This window comes from Motacilla alba, chromosome 8 (genome assembly GCF_015832195.1).
Source record: "Motacilla alba alba isolate MOTALB_02 chromosome 8, Motacilla_alba_V1.0_pri, whole genome shotgun sequence".
NCBI classification, from domain to species: Eukaryota; Metazoa; Chordata; class Aves; order Passeriformes; family Motacillidae; genus Motacilla; species Motacilla alba.
This window is the reverse complement of record NC_052023.1, coordinates 6,621,553-6,647,100: the sequence shown is the minus strand read 5'-3', so window position 1 is coordinate 6,647,100 and position 25,548 is coordinate 6,621,553. Positions and strand designations below refer to the sequence as shown.

Here is a 25,548-nt window from a genome sequence, read left to right as displayed (position 1 = left end):
TAATTTACAAGGCACAGTTTATGAACCTTCTGAACCAGAAATGGTGTCAGTGTTTAGTAGCTCTCAACTGATCTTTTTTTCCTGGGCTTGTCAGTTGGGTTTTTTATTGAAAGCATGACACATGTCTAGTTTTAGCATCCACAATGTACTGCAGGAAGAAGTTCCACAGCTTAATTAAACAACATGTAAGGAATCATTCTCCTTTGTTTGCTTTCAACATATTAACTGCTAGTTTCATTTGATGGCCCTTAGTTTTTTGTACAAAGAGAACAGACAGGGAAACACTGGTATTTTGACTAGAAATCATGATTTTACAGAACTTTAATATATTATTCCTCAGTTGCCTTTTTTCCAGACTAGGGATCCATACTGTATTTAGTTGTTTCTTATACTGTGTTGAAAATCTGCTATGAGCTTACAATATCTGATCACAGACACTTCTGCTTTTGTTTCCAGTTGCTTATTCTGGTCCCTTTTGGATCAGTCAAAGAGCAAATAAACACGTGTTTTAACACCAGCTGAGGAGATGCAAACACGTGGGAAGAGAGAGGAAAGGATTGCTCCTGAAGAAGGTAGTGTGAGAATCAGATGGTAAACTGACTGTAAAATCATAATTGTCACAAAAACTGCAATTATCATCCTAATTCTTTACTCTCGTTGTCACACTAATACTTCCTGCATTTTCATTAGTTCCATAGGTCACTAATATCTATTTTCCACAAGTTATGCTATCTGACTAATGCCATATGTGTTGGCTGGTATCACATTGACATCAAGCACTCCCCATTTGTAAAAATGCCTTCCATACTATATCTGTTTAGATATTTAAAAGGTTAATATTTAGTTCCATTTGCAATGCTGACCTAGCAAGAAAGAAATTAATTTGGCATTACAGCAGTAACATCAATTTCCCATGTAACTTTAGTAATGCATTTACTGGAAAGAGATTAATATCAATTCCATAAATCATTCACGTGCTTTTTCCGGAGTTTGAGACATCTGAGTAATGTCATATATGTTAACTGATAGCACTCTGTGCATGCTACATCCATTAATCTATGCCTAGTGTCATCATTAAAACACACAAAAAAATGAAAATCAATCTTTTGCTCTTACTTTTTTCTGACTTTTAACTTGCAGTAGTCCAAAGGTATTGATACTCTGATAGAGTAACTCTGCTCTGAACTGGGAACAGACATGTTCAGAAATGGGAAACATTTGCTAAATTATCCCTACTGGCAGCAATAACCACTTCATGCCTTCCTGTGAAATGTGGCATAAATTACTGTCAAAAAATAAGGAAATAACTAAAATGTTTCATTAATCAGACACACCTTGAAGCCCCAAAAGCAGCCTGAAAACAGACATCATTACTGAAATAAGACAGAGACTTTCATTCTTTTGTTTCTACTTTACACGTGAGCATCCTTGTAGAAGTGAAAGCCAAAAACAGTTCCACCTGACTTAGTGATTCTAGATATACATGAGAGATTGTAATACAGGAAATTTGGAATATCGACTAGTTTTTGCTCCAAAACACAGTTTAGCCTACTACTAAAAGTGTTTGCAGTGGAAGAAAGTATCCTTACACAGCTTTTGCACTTTCTATTTCTACTGATGTGCCATTATGACACATTATTGCCTGTATTGCTTTATTCCTGCTCTAGGATATCATCACAATGCTGCTGAAATCAGGGGGAAGAAGGGCTTTTCTGTTCATTTAAACAAAAACACATAGAGGGTCCGATTTTTTAATAATTTTGCAAGCACATTACAGTTCCATGTTAGATGGCAAAAATACAACTATTTCCTAGGCTGGATTTCAGTTTTTCTTTGAGCATGACACTTAACAGTATCGTCATCTGTGTTGTTTTAGTTTTCATTTTTAAATTTTTACAAACAAAAATGACCATTTCAGAAAATGCTTTCCAAATCAAATTTTACAATATTTTACTAATCACAACTAAGATTAATCACCCCTAATTTTAGCTGTCTAAAGTTACATGTCAAGTCTTAACAACTGGGACAGAAGCAGCCCCCAAAGGGCAATCCATCCTATATTATCTGTGCCTTTGTTCAGAAGATATCTTTCATGGTAAAGCTCAATGGCCTATTTCACGCCTCTAAGTGGTTACAATGAGATCAGCGGAATTACAATCACTTATTGCAATTTTGAGTGTTGAGCAAAGTGTTTTATAAGTACATTATCCTATTTTTGAAATATAGAAGGATATTTAAAACCTTAACAAAAATGATACGAGGGTACTTCTCAGTCATATGAGATCTCTTAATACATTGTAAGTTTTAACTTTTTCCAACTGATTAATATCATTTGCAATCCGTCAGCACTGAATTTTTTATCAGGTTTCTAATGCAAAATATTTTATAAACCTGCTGTGGGAAAAGACAAACTAATGTTTGTGAATAATTTTCATTACAAGGTGGTGGTACAGCAGTTAACATAATTTGAGGCTTACAGTAATTGAGATTGAATCTAAAATTTTACAAAACTTTAATTACAATCTTTTGAACATAAACCACAATACAGAAATTACCCAATCATTACATTTTTTCATAAAAAAATAAGAATTCATCCAAAGGATAGAAGATTTAATGACTCTTGGCGGAGTTCCACTTTTTGGTTGAAATGAGAATAAAAGCAGACAGCAGCTTCATTTCTAATTTCAAGAAACACAGTATTTTTTAACAGTTAAACAGCATTATATTTGATTAACAAGCCAAAATATATATTTTCAAAGCCTTATTAAAAGCCCCTGTATTTAACAGTGTGAATGCTGAGATTTACAAACCTCTGTGAGCCAACACTGCTCCTTCAATTCTCAAGAGTAATTGTAAAACAAGCAATTTGAGCCACAAGCAGCAGAAACTGTCGAGCTTGGGGTTTTTAACCATGCCCACAACACATCCCAGTCTGCAGCCTGACTCCAGCTCCCTCCCATATTCCCTGTGCCATCCCAGGCCAGGCAGGACTGGGGTGCACCCCTGAGTATGCCAGAGCCACCAACCAACCCATCCCTGGGAATGGGCAGCCCAGTGACGCCAGGCAAAAGGAGCACTTGAACCTCCTCGCATTTTTCTGCAGCAAAGCCACACCTGGCAGTGTCAGCCCAAGTTTTTCATCTGCCAGTTCTCTCCATGGAGAGCCCAGGGAGGCAAAAGCTGGAGAACAACCAGAGCCCACCTCAGAATCCCTCTGTGATGCAGCCAGGAAGGCAACTGGTGACTACACCCAGCAAACAGCCTTTGCACAGTGAGAAAAAAGGTGGGTTTTTTAAGGGCTGAGTAATTTGGTTTATGTTTTCTTTGTTCTTTTTGCAAAATACATAGAAAAAGCTTCTCATGCATCACGTAAAATTCACTAAAAATTTGTGACCTCATGCAGAAGCAAAGCTATTGCAGATACGTAAGCTCCCAGAAAAACAACTGGCTTCCAGCACTGGAGGTATCATCTCCAAGAACATCTCTTATGGTTAAAATGACTAAGCAGATAAAACATCTCTTAGCCACAAGACAGAACAGGCTGCTGACTTAATGGATGCCATCAGAAATCACAAGCACTAAGGCAACACAAGACAGTAGGGGCAGCTGGCTAAATTAAAGTTTGAAGTTCTTTAGATAAAATGTCTGAAATACCAACTCACCTTGAGTATGAAATGCCAGATTCCCCGAAGAACATGTTCATATCAAAATCTGGGCCTTCCTCAATCAGGAAGGACTTCTTTGCATAGCAGAAAGGAATACATTCTTTTACCCAGAGCACTATATTGTGCAAAATTCCCATTTTGACAGAACAGTAAGTGTGATGAGAGGTAAACATTTGTACAGTTGTGCATTGCTGCTAAACTGAAACTGTGTTAATAATTTAATGCATTAATGAATATTAGGAAACAGAATTACAACTGACCAAATGTATACATTTCAGATGTGGTATTTATTCCCTTTAAATTTGTACTGTGCATAGATAGCTGTGCTTCCATTTTTCCCCGAAACTAATTCACGTTTCTTGTGAAAACTGAAATTATCCAAAAAGTATGGTGTGGTATGCAAGAAATCTGAATTTTCATCAGTTTCTTTCATGCTAATGATAAATCAATGTAAAAAGTTTCTTTTGGCTATATATATTCTTAAATATTAATAAAGATAACAAGGAAGATTCCAGGCAGAACACTAGCTTGAACTATGGGAAACACAAATTCTTCACATACTTGCAAGTTGATAATTCTCCTTCTTCTTTACTGCTCTGTCAGTTATTAATATGATCAAGGGCTGAGGCACCTTTCTTCATTTCCAGTAATTGCATTTATTTTACAGCAATTATTTTTTTTCCTAGTAACAGATTCATTAAGGGTAAGTAAAGTGCAAGGCACCAGGTGGTTTAGCTCCTTCAGAAAAGGACCTGGACAGTATAATGCTTCACAAGTTTTATAGAAGTCAACAGTACCATGCTATTGTGAAAAAGATTGGACTGTCACATTGCAGAAGTAAATAGATTGCAAGGGATGTCATGTAATAAACTCTACATAGGATTGGCACCAGCTTATCTGAGTATCATGCTCACCTTGGACCACTGCCAATCAAGAAAGGCAGAAAACAGCTGGAGACAGGCCAGAGGAAATAAAAACAGCTGGAGACAGGCCAGAGGAAATAAAGAATGAGAGAAAATTTGGAAAATGTGAGTACTAAGGAACCATTGAAAAAAATAGCAGTTATTTAACCTGAGGAGGGAAAGGCCAAGGAAAGATATGATAGCAGCTTTCCATTAAGTCAAAGAAAAAAGGAATAATCTGCTTTCTGTGCCTATAGGACTGGACAAGAATTAATGCCTTTTTGGTAAGAACATTTCTACATAGAAAGAAAATGTTTCTTATATTGAGCAAATTGCAGTGTTAGAATGGATTGCTGCTTTCTCATTGAAACTCACTGAAAGTCTCTGAAAAAGATAAACATCTGTCAGGAATGGTAAAAATAGTTTATTTTGCCTCTCAACAACAGAATGGACTAAAAAGAAATCCCAGTGCCCAGTTGTATTTTTTATGATTTTTTGAAAGCATGGCACTTCAAAACAGCAAGCTGGACATTGGTTTTCAGACTACATAAAAACACACCTCTGTGCCAAACAAATTCATACTTTTCAATGCTATTTAATACAATAATGATTACAATTATAAAAATGAAAACACACTAAATAGCAGGCCTTCTGCATGTATTAATATTTTTCCTGATTTCTACAAGTTTAATACCCCTTCTCTGAAATCTGTTTACTTCCATTTCTACAATATAGAACAGTCATTGAAAAATAGGTATTTTATTTTCTATCAACCAGACCTTTGAAGAAAACAGAGAATGCAGCCAAAGAAATAAAAGCCACTTAGAGAATTATATTTAACACAACTTCTATTTTAGAATCATAGAATGACTGGGGTTGGAAGGGATTATAAATATAATTTTGCTCCAACCCCACAGCTGTGGGCAGAGCCACTTTCCACTAGACCAGGGTGCTCAGAGCCCCATCCAACCTGGCCTTGAACAATTCCAGGGATGGGGCAGCCACAGCTTCTCTGGGCAACCTGTGCCTCCCCAGCCTCATTGTTAACAATTTCTTCCTCATAGACAACCTAAATCTACCCTCTCTCAGTTTAAACACCTTTCTCCCTACACTGTCTCCACAGGCCTTGGGAAAAGTCTTTCTCCACCTTTTTTATAGGCCCTCTTTACACACTGAGAGCCACAAAAGTCTTTTCAGAGCCTTCTCTCCTCCAGGCAAGACAAGCCCAGTATTCCCAGCCTGTCTCCATAGGAAAGGTGCCCCAGCCCTTGGAGCATCTTTGTGGCCTCCTCTGGGGCCCTCCAGCAGGTTCCTGTATTCCTTGTTGTGGGGACCCCAGAGCTGGGGGCAGTAGTGCAGGTGGGGTCAGTTTTACCATCTGTTCTTTGAAAAAGGCAATTTCAATAGGGTGGTGCACAATATTTAAGGTGGTGCACAAAGAGCATCAAAACAATCTTATAAATGTTGTATCCTACTATTTGGACAATAGGGTGGGATGGATTTCATTATTAACAACAATTTCAGAAGTTATCCAATATCAGTTAATTTACTTTGACCAGTAAAGGTACTCTAAGCAATTACTTGGCTGACATAGAACAAAAGATGAAATGAATTTACATATGAAGTGTACACAATATTACTCTCACTCTTGCTAATACATTGTCATCATGAGAAAGTAAATGAAGGTATTAATTTCATTCACACTTGTGTTTTGGAAGTGTCTGAATATGCAAAGAAACATCACAGCCTCATCATGCTACAATATAAATAAATACAGTATTTCAAATAACACCTGCTTCTATCATATTCTATTATTACCAAAGTATGTAAAGTATGAAAATTACCTTTGAACTGAATAAACATTTTAATTTAAAAATATAATTTATTCCATTGTTCAAAAACTGGAATTAAACCATCACGCAATGACTCACAATACTTCACAAATAATTTGATGACTGCTACTGATCTTTTTCATTGCAGAGAAGTTTAGCACAATAAAGTAAATTTCCCAGCTTGGCCATGATTCATTTCTTGAGCTGTTTTCTGATACAAAAATGCAAAAAAACCCACATAACTATTATGAAATAGCACCCAAAGTATTTTTAAAGTTACTGAACTCTTGTCTGAACCTTCAGAGACACACCTTAAAAAAATACTCTGTATTATTCACTGCATCATTTGCACTTTTACATAATGTAATCACAGGATTTAAATAACTCAATTTAATATTTATCCAGGAATTGGCAGCCAGTATTCTACCCTGAGGGATGTAACTCTTTATAAAAAGCTCATTTTACAAGACACTGGAGCAGTTTTGGCATTACCATCACCTCTCACATAAACCATGCTGAAAACTATAGTTTATCCTGCCAAATGCCTTTTCTACATATGGTGTTTAACAGTGCTCTGTAGGTCTGAAAGCCAGTAATAATAGATTTAAGCTAAAATCTGGTAGCACACATGTATGTAACACAAAAATTTAAACAATGCTACATTTAAATAATGCTACAAATGGATATATTTACCTATATAGCCCATATGCATGTAAGCAGTTAAAATTACTCTTTAAATTAATATGCTAACTATAACTCCTGTAAAAATACTTTCTCCTTCCGTTTCCAGTAGCTTCCTAAAGTTTAGTTCTCCTATTGACATCAGGGGCAGAACTTCCATTAACCTCAGCAATATAGGATCAGGCAACAGGAAACCCAAAGAAATATATTTAAAGACAGCATATACACATTTTTAAAATTCTCTAACTATGCAAGGATGGGCTTGGCACTTTACTGGGTTAACTGCCCCAGCAAACTCCTAAATTAAATGTTTAAATAGCATATTTTAGATACTACATCATAAATACATAAATACTACCACAGAAATAATGACAGAATAAAATCTAGTTATGTGTCCACATGTGGTTAAAGATGGACCTGATGAAATTTTTTACTGTAGGCAACAGCAAACTTCACAACCTTTTTGACATTTGAAGTCTGATTTGAAGTCATACTATGACTGAAGGGAATCGGCAGAATTTGTTTAGTATTTAATTAAGACACTTCATTAAAAGATGAGTGATGGAGTTTAAAGTGTTAATATATTGACAACTGGGTAACATAATGCTGAAAATACTCACCACTTTCAAAACAGGCATCAAATATAAGATGTCCTTTTTTGGGCTGTCCACAGTACCCAGCTGGGAGAACAAGGTACTTGCTCACGTTCCCTGCTATGATATCATCACTTCCAATGGCACTGCCTGTTGCAGTAAAAATGAAAAAAATCCCCATGAGCATTAAAAAATATATATTTAATCTATAAAAACCAGTAGAAGGCTACTTCCCCACATATTTCTACATAAAATAAAATTTTCACCATTTAACATCTGCACCAGTAAATTAATTCTTTCTTTTCAAAGTGTGTATAAGAATTTTGATATAATAATGGCATAATCTGTCAAAGGCTCTCCCAGGGACAAACTACCCAGCCTGGTTTCTTGCATGTTTATGCCCTGTGGCTGAGGCCTCTCATATGCATTAGGCTGATATTCAGCTGAATCTACTTCTTTCAACAGGAACCTCTAGATCCTGCTGGATTCCCTGGAACTGAACTCCTCATCAGGTTATCACAACCCTACGAAGCATCTTCCTCTCAATCAGCATCAATGGGATCTTCTTCTTCTATCCTGCTGCCTATTTTCATGCATCTTAAATGAACTTAGAACCTTTGAGGCTGTTCAGTCTCACTCATATTTGAAATTTTACAATTACTAGAAGGAAGAGACATACACCCATAGAGCCATGCGACTATCTGAGCCCTCCTTGTCAGGAAACAAAACTCAGAAAAAGAACCTGAATAGTGTTGGTTTTTTTTAATGCCGCATTATTTTATGGTAAAATATATAAGAACATAAATTTTCCACACAATGGCATGATTTTTGTCAAAATACATCAGTAGTGAATACACTGAAAGCTCTATCCTCACAGTACAATTATAATAACAAATTGCAGTTTGCAAAATATTTGTTTCCAAATAGGGATAGAAGAACACTAATTTTTTTTTCCATTTGAGATATGTACAAGAAAGCAAGGAAATAATTTCATATTATATCATACATTTATATTACAGTGTAAGAAACACTCAGCACTTTCTTCACTACTTACAGCTTGAACAAAAAATATTTAACAATAGAAAAACTATCTTCTGTATTATAGAAAATGAAGAAATGGTATGGCTTCAAGCGCAGAAGGCATGTGATGGGATAATGGGATGATAATATCTTATTTCACTCTGATAAATAGGGCTACTAAGGCTTCTAGAAATAGACTTTTGGTCTGTACTGATTTTTTTGACATTTAAATGGGTTGTGGGGGATGATAAATGTGACATAAAGCTCAATTTGTTTTATTTTTATATTGAAAACTATTTCACACAAATGTTACAAGCAATTCATATTGTCCCTGAATGAGGAAAACAGCTTATTAATTAAAAGTGACCTTTCCATACATAAAAGTATTCCACCTCTTGAGGCAAAACACCTTACCTGAGGTAACAAATTATATCAATGTATTAGTGACACCACAGTTAAAGGGTCTGTCAGGCTTTCTATCATATACCCATATTTTCACAGGTACATAAATCCCACATTAAAAAATATGCAAATCCAGGTCAATATCTGGCATATGAATCCCCAGTCTTCCCCAGGAAGAAATTTGGAACTTACTCTCTTTGTGAAGTACTTCAACAGAACAAACAGAATTCAGACCTTTTCTTACTTTATCATAATCTAAAAATGTAGATATTTAATAATGCATTATAGTATTTTTAGCAAAATTATTATTTGTAACCTCTGGGTTATTTGTTTTAGATGAATAATTACCCACAGACAGCAATCGGTGGCATTTAAATTGTTTTCATTAAGAGTATAATTCATACTTGGGATATTTTATCTGGATGTTTTTTACCAGCGTTCTGATACAATGTGCTTAAAGGCTGGGAACACCAGAGGCAAACTGAGGCCTGGATAGGGCATCTGTGCATCTGCATGGCTGTGATCCTGTCCCTTGATAAAATTCACCCCTCTGCATTGTGCAAGCTGCAATGCAGAGCAGCAGCCAGAGGAAAACCACTTCCTCCGTTTTACCTGAGTTGGATCAATACATACCTCTTTCAGTAAAGATTAGTCAAGTATGTCATTTGCAATCAAACATTGTGGAATTAAGGATACAAAGAAAAATGAGTGGCAAATCTGCAAATCACCATGAGTTCTTGAGCTGCCAGGGACCAAAGTGAGGGAGTCACCTGAGTAGAGCTGTTTGAAGACAGAATTCCTCTTGGTAATGTTCCCATTTAAGTCTCAGCTAAAAGTAACAGACCTCTTAGAAATTGTAAAAGATAACTGGGAAACACCACTTAAAGATGAAGAAGCTAGAAAGGATTACATTCATAGCACTGCCACCATAAGACAGTGGAGGAAAAGCAGGCAGAAGAGAGATTTACATCTCCCTGGCAATTTGGAAAATCTGCCAATGGAGACTTTACACAATGCAGAAGGAAGCTGTCAAGTAACTGTGTCCCAGCAAAAAGTTTCCATCTGCTCCTCCTGACCTAATGTAGCCCTCCAGGAATGAGAATAAAATCCTCAAATAGCCTGCAATTCATAGTCATTTAACAGTATTACTCTCCTAGTATGTTCTTTATTCCACAGGAATTAGAATATTCAGAACGCACTGCTGCTATATTTTGAGTTATATTATCTTTAATCTCTAAACATGCAAAACTGCTGTCTTTGAACTTCATATTATTCAACAGCACAACAGCACCACGTCCCTTCTGGCATGTTCTCCTTGGGTGATAAAAAAAGGCCAGAGCACTGCCTGAAAAGGAGCCTGTATGAGTCCATTATAAACCATGGCTTCACGCCTGTGTGCTCAGCAGATGCAGAAAGCAGCGCTGGGAACATCACCCCCCTCAGATGGAGAGAACAGCTACCCTGGGCTCCAGTCCTCTGGCCAATACAGAGATCCTGTCCTCACAACTGGGGAGCCCTAAGCAGATTTTCCTGGCTGGAGGCAAAGATGTATGACAGAACCTTGTGGGGAAGGGAAATAGCTCTTCAATCTGAAACAAACTGAAAGGGAAAGAAGAGAATTAACTGAAGTACATCCTGCACATTCCACTTAAGGAGACCAGATTCTCCTTTGAAAAAAAGGTTAGATAAGACAAGCAAAGGCAAAACCTAGCAAAGAAATTGTCTCAGAATGCAGTTCTTATTTTGTCAATTATTTTTCTTATTGGTTGTAAGACACATAGCTATTTTATTCTAATTCTTCATAGCTTAAACTCCAGGAGGCTCCAGCAAATCCCTAGGATTTACTTTTACCGCAGTATTAAACTTTAATGGTAATTTTCTATCAGGTATAAAATCTGTGGGTGCCTGAAATCTCTGTAAGTATATAAGGCTTTAAAATAAAACCTGGGCAGAGTCATCTGGTATCTGCATTCATCACTATTGTCATTGTGGATATATTTCACATCAAACTAGTGAAAATGAATAGAATCAGTTCCAGGAGACTGGGATTCGTGGGAGGGAGAGTTTGGAAATTTCCAGAGTTTCTTTGCCCTTCTTAAATTCAAAGGGTAAAGCAAACTTTTTTTTTTCATTTAGAAAAAGATGAAAACAGTATTTGCTACAATAAACATCATGCAAATTAAAATACATTTTCTTTAAACACTGTGGTTTCTAGAGGAAGGTACCTCTTTAGAAAGTAACAGGAACTCTGGATTGGGTAAAAAACAAGCCCAGCTTCCAGAAGTGCCAAACACAAAGACCCATGGAGTAAGCAGCCAGCAGCTATCCTCATGCTACATTAGGCAGGAGAGCACAGCTGCATTAAAACAGACATGGAAAAATATAGTGGGAATTTGCCTGGAAAACCTGCATCTTTCTTTTAATCATACTGCCTAACAGTGACAGTCAATTAGAAAGGTGAGGTAACAAAAAAAACCTACAACTACTGCAAGGAAACTTTGTGGAAGTCTTTCTATAATTACAAAAGTCATCAAGATACCCTGTATTTTCTTATGAGATCCTTAGTTTACAATAAAATTAGAATACATTTTGCTGCTGGAAACATCTATGGTATACAGCTCTAATAGCCAGATCCCTATCATCCAGGGGCTAGGAAAAGTTTGCAAGTATCCTAGATAAGCTCCATCACCCTTGAGCAGTACTGTTAATAAAAACCGACACAAAGAAGTGAATCTGAACTCTCAGTATAGTTTGCAACTAAAAAAAAATATATTCAGATGACCAACAGTAACTCCTGTTAGCTCCAAAACATTCCAAATCTCCAGATGAACACTGCTCAACTCAGGTTTTGGCTAAGCAGCACTGATGGAAGTTTTGCCAATAACAGTGTCTGCTCCACAAACCTGAAAACAATGTCATTTTAGCAAAATTCTTTCAAATGATAGCATTTAGTACAAGTCTATAGTCTCAATAGCTGATTATGTTCTCTTACTCTTTCAATTTTTTTTTACATAAAAGCTTTCATTATCATTGTCCCTAGGCTTCAGAAACACTGCTATTCAGGAAGACAAGCTATTTCTGCTATGACTTCTGAATGTTCTGTAGCCATTCTAAAAATCCTACAGGCAGCAGCAGTCAGGAACTTGGAATTCCAGCTCCATTGACTTAAAAATGATAGGAAAAAGAAGAAAACACAACTGTCATTTTGATCTTCACAGCCATGTATCCCGAAGCAAGGCTTGGGCATGACCCGGAGAATCTAAACATACTGCAGTGTGCTGTCAGTCTGAAACGTACTTAAATCACAGGCACTGTGATCTGAAAAGAAAGGGGAAAAAATTTATTTAGACTACAAATCCCAGGGTTTGAGACAATACCCGGCATGGTGGCAGCCACACCTGCTGCCTCACATTGGGGTACTGTGCCCATTCTGTCACCATTACCTATTTCAAAGGTCCAGCAAGGAACACATTGGTTACCACAAGAAGGCATTGTCATATAGCTTGGTCTAGTTCTACAAAATAGTAACATCGTGTTGTCATTTAAAAACCAAATTTGAGATCAAGCAGCTTTGCAGCAATTGTCTCTTCAATTAGTTTCCTCCTACGGTTTGACCAACAGACTGCTTGTCAAGTCTGTCTCCAAACTGTGAGATGATATTCATATTCAAGAAAAGAAGCAAAGTAAAGATGAACTGTAGTTTAGCAGATATTATCAGGCAAATTCTGAGATTTGTACAGATGCACAGGTGCTGAAAGTAGTAGGAAAAATAAACTGCCACCTTATTTCCAGGGACTTGAAAGAGCTTGTGGTTGGTTGCATAATAGGAAGGAAACAAAATTTATGGTTTGGGTCTTTAATTTATGACACAAGTTACTCTTTCTTCAGAGGCTACCAGACAATATTACCTTTTAACTTTCCTAAGACAACTCCTTAGCTAATCCACCATTAATTTTTATTTTGGGTTAGAAGCATAAGTAGATCTAAATACCTCATGCCTCTTTAGATGCACGTACCCAGGCTCCTTTAGTCTAGCAGAAGGTGTGGAATAGGTGTCTGAGTCAAAGCTCAGGGTGGAAAATCTTGTTCTTATGTGCAAATATGTAAAGCAAAATGACCACTAAAGGTGGTGACATGTGGGGTGCCTACGAAAGGCTCAGTGGCACCATGAAGAGGACTTTGCCTGCAGCATACTGAGCAGGAAGCCCAGGGCAGGTAGGGACAAAAAGGTACACGAGGTGCTTAGCCCAAAGCATTGACCACCAGGCTGGTCAAGCGTGAAAAGGTGATGAGGATTCTTCACTACATGGTCCTTTCAAAAAGACCAGATCCACGCAGAAATACAGCTATCAATCCAAGGTCAATTATAGCTGCTATCCAAAATCCAGTGAGGAACATTCAACTGGAGATATTTGGCAGACAGATACTGCTCTGCACAATGACGCCTCACTCCCAGGGGCTGGCATTGTCTTATGAGCTTATATAAAATGAAGAAAAGTCAGCTTGTGTGCAGTTGCACTTATTTCATACGTGATATTTGTTTCCAATCTTCAACCTAAAAGCTTTACTTCAAGACTACTCATTTATTATCTCAGTGTGGGCTATCCCCAAGGATATACCTTTCTGTTAGAGAAAAATGGCAATGAAATTTTTTGTATCACTTCAGTGAAATCCAAAGTGTCCAGGAAGGTATGAACAGATTTTTCTACTGAAAATTTTAAAAAGCAATTAATGCTTTGAACTCAGCAAGCAAAAAAAAAAAAAAATCCATTATTCTTTTTACTGCACTTATAAGCTCTAAACTAAAATTCTACCACAAATGAAAAAAAAAAAAAAGAATGCAAATACAGTTGTATTAAATACATAAACTGAAAAGATGTTTATTTTAAAACATTGTAAGGATCAGTGAATTTCATGATATATAGATTTATTTTTAACAAGTATTTGGTATCTTGATAACATCAAAGGTATCACATGATGCAACAGTTGCTATAGTAGCAATACTTAAGTAAAAAACACATCAAACAAAAGCATAAAACATATAAACAGTAAACAAAATTATAGTACATAATATGCAACCCCAGCTAGCAGAAAAAAGAGAAGATAATAGCTATTGAGTTGAACTAGTCCTCAGAGTTGCATCCACAAAAAAGTATCAGCAAGTCCACCCTTTCTGGGAAATAAGGGATGGCTCAGAGATTTAGCTCTGCATGTGAATGAGAGGAGATGCTGAAACACCAGCAAAGAGTACACAGGAATTCAAGTTCTGGGTCAAGAAAAAAAAAATCTGGCGATGTTCCTACCATTCCAGGGGAAAATCTGTGTCTAGGGATTCTGAGGCAGGAAAAGAACTGAAGAGTTAAAGCCAATCCCTTGTGTGGTACACCAGAACTTTGAGAAATGAAACTCCTCCATAGCATCCCATATATTTCTGAAATTTGTATGCAACTGATTTCCCAGAGACAAGGAGGGCATGTGACCTGCAAAAAATACCGAGTCAAGCAAGAAGGCAATTGCAGGGTTTGGAATTGTAGTGGAGGAAATTTCAGGTAAGGGCAAAACCTGATATTACTCACAAAACTGGAAAAAGATGGTAGTGGTTGAAGTTACTCACTAGTATTTGCTGGTGCCGTCCTAAAATGCTGTAAACATTTCTCATGCTATTTAATACTGAAACAAATCAGCTTTTATATACCTGGGTTTGTGTTATATGTGAGGGAGCACAGAAGAAGTGGAAGGAAAGGGAGAGATTCATGGATATATGCTGTGTATAAATCCATATATATTCCTGGATAATATGTATATATCCATATTTCAGCTGCCCTGGGTGTGAGGCACTGATTTAACAAAAGCACGTTATCTTGCTTAAACTTGACAGCATAACTGGAAGAAGTCATGAAAAACTAAATTTCTAAACTAAAGATAACTCACATTGAGCCAAGCTAAATGTAAATAAAGCATCTTAGATGTAGCAACCGATGCAGTGACTCTGACCCAAGATTACATAGCCTTTAGTGACTAACAAAGTTTAATCTCTCCAAGTTAACAACTTTGAGTGTCTCCTTGCTTGGGGACCAACTGATTCTCAGTTGGGAAACCGAAAAAGACTCAAGAGGTAATAAATATTCTTGATATAAAAGAGAAATAGGTCGATTTCAGCTTTTACAAAAGGCCAAGGCTTTATTTCTCGTCCTAGTTTTCAGACTCCTCAGCCCTATCACATTCAAAATGTTTGTCCACAAAAGACATCTTTTAATAGGTAAAAATACCTATTAAAGTACTATGGAAGTCTTTCAAGAATATCAGCAAGGTCAAGTATGGAACATGTAAATGCACTTTTTCTGTTTATGATTAATTAGCCAGCTCATGCCAAATTCCTAGCACTTTTCATGGCTTACTATGTCTGCTGATTGAACAGGAACTTTCCAAATTTATATTTAAAGAGATGTCAGTGCCATAGTGTGGAAGCACGAGGTTATCTGCTGAATCCTAGGAAGGCCAAAGGCAGACAGCATAGCTGTGATGCTGAGCTAGCAAGCTGGATCATGGACATTATTCCAGGGTTAGCACTGAGGGAATACAGCTGTGCTTTCTAATTTAGATTGGGCTTTTGTCTCATTCTCAGCTCTTCTTCACAAGCAATCAGCCTGGTGAGCCTCAGCACAGGTCAGCTGTGGCACTACACCAAACCCACTATTAACAGCTATTTAAATTTTTTCATACCTAAAGTGCAACTACTGTAAATTCCTTGCAGATGCACCTGTCCAAATTTTTTAAAAATTATTTGATTATCACCAATTCAAGTGTTCAGGAGACTTCAATTCAATTTCTGACTCAACCACTAACATGATTATGGTGGTAATGAATCTTTATCCATGGGAAAATGGGCCTTCCATGAGGGCTCCAGGGCAGGCACAAAATTCTGTGGGGAAACACATCAGCAGCTTTGCACAGCACCATCTCTCTGTTTAAGACCTTGTATTTCCCAAGTGACTGGAACAAAGGTGGTCACTGCAGCTGCCTGAGCTTCCATCATGAGCGCAGTAACTGAAACCTGGGCAACCTCGGCGCACGGACAATTTCCACCCTGGCTGTTACAGACCATTCCTGTATTCTTCTTTGGGTTAAACTGCTCTTTCCCTTGGCTCTTGCTTCCTATTCACCTGTTGTTTAGGGATGTAGGGATGTCTTCTGCCAGTTAACTTAAGCCAGCAGTAGTTTCAGCCACAGTTTCTTCACTTTTGAGTTACACTCTTCTTCACTATTGCATATTTAAAATAATTTGGGGATTTTAGTACTACTTCTGAAACAATTTGTTCCCCCAGGTTGCTGAAATCAATCACATTATTTATAACTGCCATAGATATAATTACTCATTGAAACAACTCCTTTAACTTCTTCGTTTAGAACAGCATTTCTCCCTACTTCCCAAAAGTCCATTCCAAAAAGTAGTAAACTATTGAGAATTTCTTTGATCCAAGCATTGCCCACTCACATTCCTTTTATTTAAAAACATAATCTAGTATTTCATTTCAAACAATTAGATCATTGCAGTTTTATTTTATTCACAAGGCACCATGTAGCAAAAAAGAAATTTAAATATTCTTTCAGAATTCCCATTTTCTAACATAAAAAATGTCAGCAAAAACAAATGATCCATTAACTGTCTTGCATCAGCAACATGACAGGAATAAAACTACAGAGAACACTACTAACTAATACAGCATATTCAGCAGTTTTTTTAACTAAGCAAATACTAAGTTGATACAATATTTATGGGAATATGAAATGCATACAAAATATTTCAAATATTCAGAACACAAGCCAAAAATTCAACCTTCAAGAAGGCTTACACGGAGAAAGCTCTGAGATCAAATTACTGTTTATTTGTACCACTCAGAAATAAAATAACCAACAGATATAGTGGTATTGTGCCTAGTTACAAAACATCTGCTGTTCTGGAGCACCACAGGCTCTGGGTGTAGGTAAGTAGTACAGAGCCAAGTTTATCTCACAATCCTATTTCACATGGACAGCTCCCATGAAATAATGCTGCTGCTTTTGGATTTGTGTAGGTTATTTGAGGAATTTTTCATTAATCAAACACCATACTACCTCATCTGCATTTTATATGCATGAAAACCTGATAGTCACCTGCCAGGCTTCCAGGGCTGAAGTTGTCTGTAATGGCAAAGTGCCTCTGCTGCTTATTGCAAATGAAAACACATCAGCAGAGCTGCAATGAATCCAAACGGGCTCCCTTTGCGATGGATTCCTGCTGCTCTGCTCTGGTGATTCACGGGAACTGATGTTCCACTTGCTTTAGTGGAGATTGAAATTCAACACATTTTTCAAGGTGCTTATGAAACAAAATGTAAAAGGAAAATCTTGCCAGTTTTTACTCATGATGTGAGATCCACTGCTAAGTAAACAGCTCTGTGAATTAGTATGTAAATGGAATCATTAGAGAGCTTATTCATCTAATAATAATAATTTAAGACAACTATTTTTTCCTCCATCTCCTTTTCTATGCTCAATTTTTGACATAATGAAACTATGAAATCAGCTAGTTTACCATACTGAGAGAACAGGGATACATATGTGTATTAGAAAATATATGTATCAGAAGACCTAAGTTTTAGTCTCTAACATTTATACATTACTTATCCTAAAATAGAACCAGTCACGAAAAGCATTTACTATACACAAATACATCAAATTCATTGCCAAACATTTGCAGGATGAGAGCCCTAGATTTAATACTGAAGTCCACATTCCAAGTTTGAGAGTCTGTGACAAAATGAAATGGAAGTCATTATTATTTTGGTAGAGCAGTTTTCCAAAGCATTTCAACATACAAATAGTAAAATTACTTCAAGAAACTTATGTAAAAATCCAAAGTTAACAAATACAGTACTTCTTAAATGGCAGGCTTGGCCTCTGTGGCAAAGTCAAGAAAATTGGTTGTGGGAACGATGTGACAAGGAAGCTGGGATATGGGATACATTGATGTGTACCCATAACCAACTTCAATTAACTGTAAATTGGTTTACCTCTATTACAGATTAATGGCAGACACAGCTTGAGCCCAGAAGAACTCATTATTTCAGGTACAGTGAAATCTAAACATGGCAAATCTGCATCAAGGGTCTGCATGCCAACTACCTTGGGGGAATCACTTGAGAAATCTAAGCTGGTTTCTATAGATTCCCATCATTCTGGAAAAGAGCAGCATGATCAATCCTCCAGAAACAAGAGGGCACACACCCAGGTGGCTGTGCTGGAGCTGCTCTGCATCAGCAGCACTGCTGTGAGCAAAGAGCACGGCTGCATCTCAGTGACATCAGCAGGAAACAGCTGCACAAACTCCCCTCCATGTCCTCCAGCACCTCCTTTACCCAGGGGCTGCTGCTTTCTGTTACCAAGTTATCAGACATCTTCATTAAAAAACTTTTAAAAGGTAACGACGACTATTCAGCCATTTCCTTCTGTCCCTAAGGACAGCCTGTTCCTTCTGTGTTGTGGAGGAAGAAGAGGAGGAAGGAAAATTTCCCAGCACAGACAAGTAGTTCATCTCTCCTGTGGCAGCTGACAGCTATTGTGTGAGGTGTCCCACCTGGAGGGTGGGCTGGTGCTGCAGATCTCAGGGTCCCAGTCCTGGTAGTGGCCCCACATGGAGATCAAGCTGGTTCCATTGTAACACAGGGACATGACTCTAAAAACCTATTTTATTCAGCATTAAATCTATATAGTTCCACTTCCAAAAGCAGAAAAGCTATGTAGGCCACATAAATGCATTCTGAGATTGATCTGGTCTTTTGCATGAGACTTTTGCCTACTAAAAGCAATGACAGCCACACTAAAGAAACTTGAAGAAACTTCTGTTTTACAAATTTCAGTATAAAACCTATTAACATTCTCAATGTGTCTCATTTTACTTTTTACAAATTCAAAAGCCTCCTCTCACAAGTGCTAGTAATTAATAGGGTGCTTTGAACTTCACTGAAAGAAAAAATGTTGGGAGGCTTGAGGTAAGTAACTTTTCAAAGCTTTGATTATCGTCAAAGAAAAAAATGTATGAAATATGGCTAGGAAATGGTAAACCATTCAAAAATGGCAACTGGAACACCCAACACATTCCTGTTTCTTTCTTCTTCTGAAATTATATCTTCTGGCTGTATAAAGCCTTCATTAGTATTTCTCAGGTCTCCTTATATGGCAAATTATGTAACAAAAATATGATCAAAGTTTTAAGTACCAAATATACATTAGCAGCTCTTCTTCAATGGATTTTTCTAGTGGGGATTTTTTTTCCACTGGATAACTGAAAAACGTTGGAAATTACTTGAATAGCAGCCTACTGGCAACAGAGTCTAGTGATCATTATAATACCTTTCTGCAGCGACTAGAGTTAATTTCAGTACAGAACTTCAACGAATATTTCAACTTATACAGTTAAAACTGAAATAGTTAACAGTCTTACAAAGGGCCTCAGATTCACTAGGAAACCTTTCTTTAATGTCCCCTGGACTTCCAACAGCTCTGGCTGAAATGTACCAATGCAATCAGTAAGTTCTGGCAAATGTCTTTATTAAACAAATCCCATTTTAGATTTGTTTACAAATCTATCCTGCAGCATTTTATAAACAACTGCAAACAGCTCTTTCTGCTGTGTGAACATCTGCAAGGCTGGGCCCAGTCCCCACACAGTTTTCCACTGATGTTTGAAGCCTCCTTGTGTTGACAGGAGGATACAGTGGGCAGATCCCTTCCAGCACGAAGGCTGCAGTGTTTTTACCCAAACACTGGAATTCTGCCAAACTCACAGGTTAATTGTGCATATTGCAAAATAAGTTCTCTTGCTTCTATACACTTTAAAATTCAGAAATCCTTTAGGAAAAGTTAATTCAATTGAAGAAATTAAGTTTACCTGGAGAATCAGAAGTACAGCTGATGTACAGTGTTATTTAAATGACCAAGACTAAGTACTACTGTTAATTAGCTGATCTCTCCTATTTTAAATTTCCTCATGATAAAGCTGGTGAATTAATTATCAAAAAAGCCTATATTTAAAGGCAAATAAATTATTTTCTTATTTAGTTTGGCTTTTTATTTAATAATTAAGGCCACTGCAAAAAAAGTAGTTATGTGTCTGATACTAGAATGTTGTCACACCACATGTGATTAAATATTTTCAAAAGAATAACTGTTCTTTTTTGAAAGAATAATGAAAAGCTATCTTCAAAACAATCCAGCTCAGCAAAATCATATTGAAATCAATTAGAAAGCACTGCAGCATTTACACAGCTGTTCTATTGCCCCCCTCACAGGCAGATCTCTAAAATAATGAGCTGAACACCAAGTGTTTTAGGAACACTAATTACTACACAAACTTTGGGTGGGGCTTGAGCATTCAACAGAGGTTTGCAGATTTCCTCTCTGAAGCCAGGTCACAGCACTGCTGTGAACACTTTGAAAATTCCAACCATTCTTAACATGAAATGTGACTCAACACCACTCTGCAAGGTACCGACTGTGACATGTAAATAAACATTAAAAACTCCACGTTCAGCTGGGAAGCCTGCTCATTCTGATAACCAGGATTTTTGGTCTAAAGACATTTATTTATATCCTGTCCAGTACTGTGAGTAAATGCCTTTCCTTGCTTTCACTATGATTTCAGTGATGATGACACAATGAAATACCAGAAATACTAATATCCACAAAATGACTAGCAATTGTGGAATAACACATATTAGAACTGTCAATCCAGGCTAATATGCAGTTGCCTGAGATAGAAAACTATTACAGAACTCAGAGATAACCTGCACCCTTTGATCATTCAGGTCTCCAGATGCAAGTCCTCTGAAGGTGATACAGATGCCTTGAAGAAACCTGGGGAGAATGAGATAACTAGTGAAATTCTAAATTGGAAAACACTTTCATCTGGTTCATGGGTCAAAAACTTCAGCAAATACAGGCATTCTGTACTCACTATGACCCACTCCTAAACCCTCCTCAGAGAAGCTAAAATGTCCTCTTTGCTGCAGAACTGGAAAAATAACATTCATCCGGTTTTGATGAAACTTAACTAAACTGATTCTTTTCCTGTATCCTGTATCTTCCACAGGTTTATGACAGCAAGGTCAGCTGAGCAGAACAACTGGATGTCAAACCAAGAAGCTTCTGAGAGTAACTAACTGCACTTATTTCATCCTCCTACAAACTTCATTTGTGAAAATTCACGTTGCTTTTAAGTTGGATTCCCAGTTTGAGACATGAAGGTTTCAGCCTGGAAAACCAAACAGGAGGTACACAAATTCAGAGTTTACTGCAAAATGCTGATTTAAACACTTTCAAGAAAGCAGGTAGGACTAAGGAGCCAACTACAATGGTAAAATGATTAATTCAGAGTAAAGTGAGCTGATTTGCAGCACTCTAACCAAACATGAGAATACAGAAACTATTTTAATGGATTAGAGCAGATGTCTGCCTAGTCCAATGAGGATAACAGCAGAATATGAACTCTGTACTAGACAGGTGTGAGATAGTCTACCTTCCATATTAAGTCTCAATTTTACTTGAAATTGCACTGAAATCATGATGTAGAGAACAACACTGGGCCTAACAGTAGACTAAAAGCTGAAGGAAACGCCTCTTCTGAAATGTTTTGTCCAATTCTGGGTGTCCTAACTCCCCTCCCCAGTTAAAAAAAAATTTATAAAAGGTTAAAATTTGCAAAAACAGAAACAAAAATCTTCTGCAGGGAAAAGGAATGGAATATGAAAATGTTTGTATATAGGGAAAGAGTAAGAATAATTACCAATATAAAATAGATTAAGATATTTACTTCCCTATAACAGAAAGATATACTGATAAAACTGAAACGACAAATTCTTGCTTTATAAAAAGATGTATTTTCCATAAAGTATAATTAATTTACAAAATATCTTGAAACAGTGTATTTTCAAATCTAAGTGTTTAGAGGGGTCAAAAGCATCCTAGATGTGCATAATTCACTGCAAGAAACCAAATTGTTATAATCCCTTATCTCTAAGGGCACTCTGTATTTTTTCTGACATCGACTCGTGTCAAACCTGGGTTTTGAACTAGATCAGTAAAGAATGGTCCATCACAGCAATCTGTGCTGCTATAAACCATGAATAAGTTGCCTCCAATTTCTCTGTAACACAGTTTCCTTATGCAAAAATTGCAAACAACAATCCGTATTTCAAGACGAGAAGATGAGATGATGAGAGTTCTTACTTGTGTTTTCTGATCCTCGACTAAAAACATGACGCTGCTGTTAAAAAAAAAAAAAAAAAAAAAAAAAAAAAAAAAAAAAAAAAAAATCCAGCAAGCATAACATACTCATACTGGCTAAATTGATTTATATGGTTTGAACAATGTTCAGTCCTTCTGTAATGGCTTTACTCTCCTTGCATTTGTGCAAAATGCAGGTTCCAGAGCAACAGTCCTTTATCTCCCAAAGACTGCTCGGGATCTCACACATGACAAAGACACACAAAGCAGTGAGGATGCAGCAGGGACATTCCCCAGCCATGTGTTCAACAACAGCATTGGTGTGACCCAGCAGTAAAGGGGCGGAAAAAAGAGATTCTTCGAGGGATTTGCCATGGAAAGAACCTGCCTGTCAACTTAGTGTCAGCTGACAGTCAGAAAAAATCTGAAACATCCCACCTTTTTTTCTCACAGCCTAGTTTCCATGACCTTTCTTAGAAGTGGGCCAAGATCACAAGCTTGCATCGTTTTCTCTGTGGGTTTTGGGTCTTTTCCCTATATTTGTGGCTCTTTGCATTTTTAATTCCTTATCTAGTTTCTCCAAAACAGAAGGACCTGCAAATTAAACTTGCAAAGTGGCCAGACAAGCATTGTATAACTCATGCAGGACATGCAACTAACTATGAATTCGGCACAAGCTGGAACACAACATTTATGAGAAAATCAATCATTGGTTAGTCAGCTGCAATGGTCAGAAGTGGGAAAAGTTCTGGTCAAGGCTGAAATTAAAAAGCAAATACTGTGATGCTGCAGGTTTAAGCAATAGAGCAGAGAACACAATTAACTGGAAGTAGTTGTAATTGTAAATTAATCTGGAAGTGGTATGAAAGTTACATTCCATTTTGAAGTTACTGAAAGGGCACAGGTACAGGGGGTAGGCAGGAAAGCTGACAAAGTCCAATGGCACCAGAGATCTGTTCCCCAGTTCACAGCTCAGGCAGAGCTGATCACCTGTGTTGGCAGTGTTGCAGAGGATGAAAATAATCACCTGCTTCATGGACAAGTTCAACACACAATAAACTTCACAGTGTATTTCCATGGGTTCATAAACAGCATGGCTGAACATAGAGAGTTCAAGAACCATATGGAAAATCCATTTAGATGCAGACTTTGTAGTATCATTTCCCAGAACACAACAGCATTTGACATACTTATCCCTTTTTTTCACCTTAAATGGACTAAAAATCCAAGATCAGTTGTATGGGTAATTCATATTTATTTGGAGCCACTTCTGAGGCTGAAAAGCAGAGGTGCAGCAGCTAACACAGCAGGCTGGGAAAATGAACTCCTGGTTCAGGAACCCAGATAATTTATGTATGGTACTGTGGGAGATTAAATATTCAGGAATGCTGTCATCTTTGTTCCATCTTCCAAATGTTAGTATCTCTAATTTTCATAATATATTTTGAGGGCTTTCTTTTTCACGTGGACTGGAAAAGACCTTAACTGTGTTTTGTTACAACAGGAAAGACCCCTGTACCTAGAGGGTCCTTATAATTTATGCAGAAACACAAAGCTTCAGTTTCACAGACAAACTTATCTCACACACACAGTTAAAGCCATTGTTAATACATCCTGAATAGGAAGAATAACATTTGGCACCTTCCTTAAAGAAATCTTCAGTAAGAGTGTAAGGGATGGGAGCTGTCAGGTGTACTGCTCACTGTCCCTCTGCAGCCTCCGGGTACTTTACACTTCCCAGACAGGTCAAGCAGCACCTGCAGGTCAACCCGCAAGCTACCAGCCTTGCGCTGCAGTTTCAGTCCCAGACCTGTGTCTTCATGTATTATTCTTTCATGCTAATTCACGCAGGCGGTCGTTTCTTGTGTAAGGGGAGCTCCTCTGCACCGCCGGTTTGCTCTGCTCTTCGCCACCGCCACCTTTGCCCCTGCGCGGGAGGATGGAGCAGGGTGCGGGAGGATGGGGCAGGCTGCGGGAGGATGGGGCAGGCTGCCCCACCATCAGCCTCCTCCTCCGCCCCGCCGGGGCTCGGCCCCGCAGCGCCGGCCGGGTGAGGCGGCCTCTGGCCCTCACACCTTCCACGCCACAGCGGGTCAGTCCCACTCAGGCAGGCCTGGAACGAGGCGGGCTTTTCCCTCTCTGCCTCCCTGAAGGTGCTTTCCCCACGACCACCTTGTCCCTGGGAAGACACTCCTCATCCCCCAAGGGAAGGGGCTTTGCCCTTCGTCACAGCTCCTCGGGCAGGAGCCTCTGCCGCGGTCCCTTCACCTCAGTGCCCTCGGCCAGAGGTGCTCCCCCCCCGTTTCCCCCAGGAGAAGGGCTCCGTCTCCGCATTCCGCTGCGAGCCAGGCCCCCTCTACCGCCAGAAGCCCCTGGAGAAGGGGGGCTCCCCCTCTCCCCCCGCCCAGGCGACTGCGGCTGGCACTGACCCGTCTCTGCCGTCCTGCTCCTCTCCGCCATATTTGTTGTCATCCCGCCACCCCCCCAACGCCGCCCGGCCGTCGCCATGGCAACGCGCGTCAGCGCCACGGGGGAGCCCCGGGCCCCCCCCCCCGACATGGCGGCGGGGCTGACGGCCCTCCCCGGGCACAGCCTGCCCGGGAACAGCCTTCCCTGCGAGCGGCTTCCGGGCTCATCCTGCCCGGAGAGAGCCTTTCCCGGGAGCGCCTGCCCGGGTACAGCCTTCGCGAGAAGTAGCGTCCGCTTCCATCCTCGCCCAGCCCGGCGGCCGTCGGGGTGGTGGCGGGCGGGGCGTGAGGGGAAGCACCGCCGGCCGCCCGCCCCTCACGCAGCACGGCTCCCTCCCGCACGGCCGCGCCCGCCCCGCCCTGCCCCGCCTCCCGCGGCCGCTGTTTACCGGCGCTGCTCGGACGGGGGAAGGAGGGTTCGTTTTCTGCTCCCTGGTGGCTGCCCGCCACTTCGGCAATTGCCGTCACTGCGCCCCGGAGGACGGAGCTGTGCCGGTACCGGAGCTCCTCCCGGGGCTCCTGCCTGCCCGTGGGAGTCGGTGTGGGCCTGAGGTGCGCACAGGGCGCTGAGGATGAGAGGCTCGTTATCACAGAGTATATTAGGTTGGAAAAGACCTCTGAGATTATCAAGTCCAGTCTAAGACCCAACACCACTATGTCACTTAGACCATGGCACCAAGTGCCACGTCCAATCCTTTTTTAACACCTTCAGGGATGGCGAC

General features: G+C 39.0%; 1 protein-coding gene across 1 annotated transcript in view; it reads right to left on the bottom strand.

The window, feature by feature from the left end:
- The window catches only part of BEND5 (BEN domain containing 5), an 883,422-nt gene extending 858,335 nt beyond the window's left edge, over positions 1 to 25,087 (bottom strand). The window contains exons 1-2 of the mRNA XM_038144486.1: positions 24,788 to 25,087; positions 7,701 to 7,823 (exon numbers count right to left, since the gene is read on the bottom strand). Coding sequence (XP_038000414.1) covers positions 7,701 to 7,823; positions 24,788 to 24,917 — 253 coding nt within the window. The 5' untranslated portion in view covers positions 24,918 to 25,087. The remainder of the gene's footprint in view (positions 1 to 7,700; positions 7,824 to 24,787) is intronic.
- Between the last annotated feature and the right edge of the window lie 461 nt (positions 25,088 to 25,548).